Genomic DNA, 2,164 nt, shown 5'->3' on the forward strand with positions numbered 1-2,164 from the left:
TATATATGTGTGTGTGTGTGTGTGTGTGTGTGTGTGTGTGTGTGTGTGTGTGTGTGTGTGTGTGTAGTAGTATGTATATAGTAGTATTATAGTGTAGTGTGTGTGTGTGTGTGTGTGTGTGTGTGTGTGTGTGTGTGTGTGTGTGTGTGTGTGTGTGTGTGTGTGTGTGTAGTGTGTGTGTGTGTGTGTGTGTTGTGTGTGTGTGTGTGTGTGTGTGTTTGTGTGTGTGTGTGCACATACGAATATATATATGTCTATATAATGAGAGAGCGACAGACCTACAAAACGACAGCACATCTCACTCAATCGAGCACACACACAAAACCCCCCCTGAATCTACCTACCCAAACGACCACACAATATAAATAAACCACGTACACTTCATCCTCTTTCTGTCGTTGATATTGCAGTCGTGCTTCATTCTCCTCGTCCGCTAACAATTCATCAGGCACTCCAATGAATCCATCCTCGTCGCGTGAATCGCTATCACTCAGCGACACAGAGCTTTCGACCCGCGATCGTTTCCTACTCATGCTATCTGCCTCTCCAATCTGTACGCCCACCGCCAGATCAGACTGCTGTGTCTTGTACTGATTCTTATCCTTAGTATCCAGCGATCTTTGGTAGGTATTCCGCTCGAGGGTGTAGCGGGACCCGTTTCGACCGGGGTGATTGTACCGCTCTTGCACTTGCCTGCTATTGTATGTGGTACTTGAAGTAGGCCCCTCGCTCTTGAAGTGCGGCTTCGGTCGCGTGTTGAATGGTGGCCTTGAGGTGAGAGGATACCTTGGATGCCCACTCTTGAGCGTGTCTCGCAGTGTATGGATTGGGTTATTCTTACTGAAAACCTTGCGAGGGGTGAGCGGATTTGGTGGTATTGCTATTGTATTTGGTGGTAACGATGTAGTACTTGGTGGTAATGCTGTAGTGTTTGGTAGTGCGCTCGCGGGATTGAATGATGGTGTAGGTTTTATTGGTGCTGTGTTACGTATACTACTCGATGCACCTGTTGCAGCAACTGATTCTGGTGGCTGGATGGAATGTAATTGTGTGCTCTCAACCACCGTAGACTGAGATGCTTGTGTTTGCGTGCCTGCTGGTGAACTAGTTGATGACTTGCACACGTGTATACGTGCCGCTAAACGCCCTTGTGTGTGTGTGTTTATGGGCGTATTTACATATGCATGCGCCAATCCGTGTGGTTTAGCAGCCGTGTGTATGTATGATATTTGCGATACACCTCGCCGCGGATTATACCTCAGAGACTGAAGCTGCGCGCTAATATGGGACAACAGCACTACACAAGGATGTGACTGACGATGAAACATTCTACACTAAGGATAAGAGAAACATTCGAGTACTCGGCAGAAAGACACCTCGAATACTAAAATAGTATTTTAGAAGCAAGACGCGAATGCGACCATATATAGCTCAGTTGCAGTTTGGTCTAAAGCTGCGTATTTATCCGTGAATTGTCCACCTAAATCACAGATGCCTTTATAATGTACGCCTCTTGTATGTAGAGCGCATCGGAATTTAACCTATACGAACCAAACGTACAAAATAACTATCTCAATCTCTATATCCCATTAAAAAGCATGTAGCGGTTAAGTATACCATAGAGAATACATAGGTACGTGGTCCAAGTCACGCTACAATACATTCACGCTAATAAAAACTGTCTTGTGCTACCCTTGGGTTTCCAAATCTTGGGTTGTCAAAAATAGTTGTCATGCGTCCAAAATTTGAATGATAATGGTACCGAACTTTTCATCGATAAACCCAAGAGACTCAAGAACGAAAGTGTCCCCACTCGGACAAATAAATAAATAATATTTAAGCTTTTGTTTTGTATTGGGGGGTTTTTTTTAGATTTTGTTTGTTTTTTTAAAAAAAGAAAACAATCACTAAAAAAATATAATTGAACATGTACTGGTCGTTCTTGTATTTACTTGTCGTTGCTCGTTAGACACTGCGTGTGTATGTTGAAGTGTTTGCCCCGCCTGTCATAGATTCAAGACAGACGGCGCTCGCCGAACAGTACGTTCAGGACTGTGGTAGTCCACCTGTTATTTTGTGTATTTTTATTGGTATACTTATTCTATATACTAGTGAAGGCTTGGGCAGAAAGTGGGAATTCAAGACTATCTGAATGGAACTGATG

The 2,164-nt window shown here is 43.8% G+C and overlaps 1 protein-coding gene across 1 annotated transcript in view; it reads right to left on the bottom strand.

The window, feature by feature from the left end:
- Positions 1-1,568, bottom strand: part of SARC_12162 (hypothetical protein) — a gene marked incomplete at its 3' end in the record, with an annotated part of 7,978 nt that extends 6,410 nt beyond the window's left edge. Inside the window, exon 1 of the mRNA XM_014293737.1 lies at positions 379-1,568. Within this exon, the coding sequence (XP_014149212.1) occupies positions 379-1,328 (950 nt within the window). The remainder of the gene's footprint in view (positions 1-378) is intronic.
- Positions 1,569-2,164: the final 596 nt, after the last annotated feature.

Source organism: Sphaeroforma arctica (genome assembly GCF_001186125.1).
Source record: "Sphaeroforma arctica JP610 unplaced genomic scaffold supercont1.2109, whole genome shotgun sequence".
Classification (NCBI taxonomy): Eukaryota; class Ichthyosporea; order Ichthyophonida; genus Sphaeroforma; species Sphaeroforma arctica.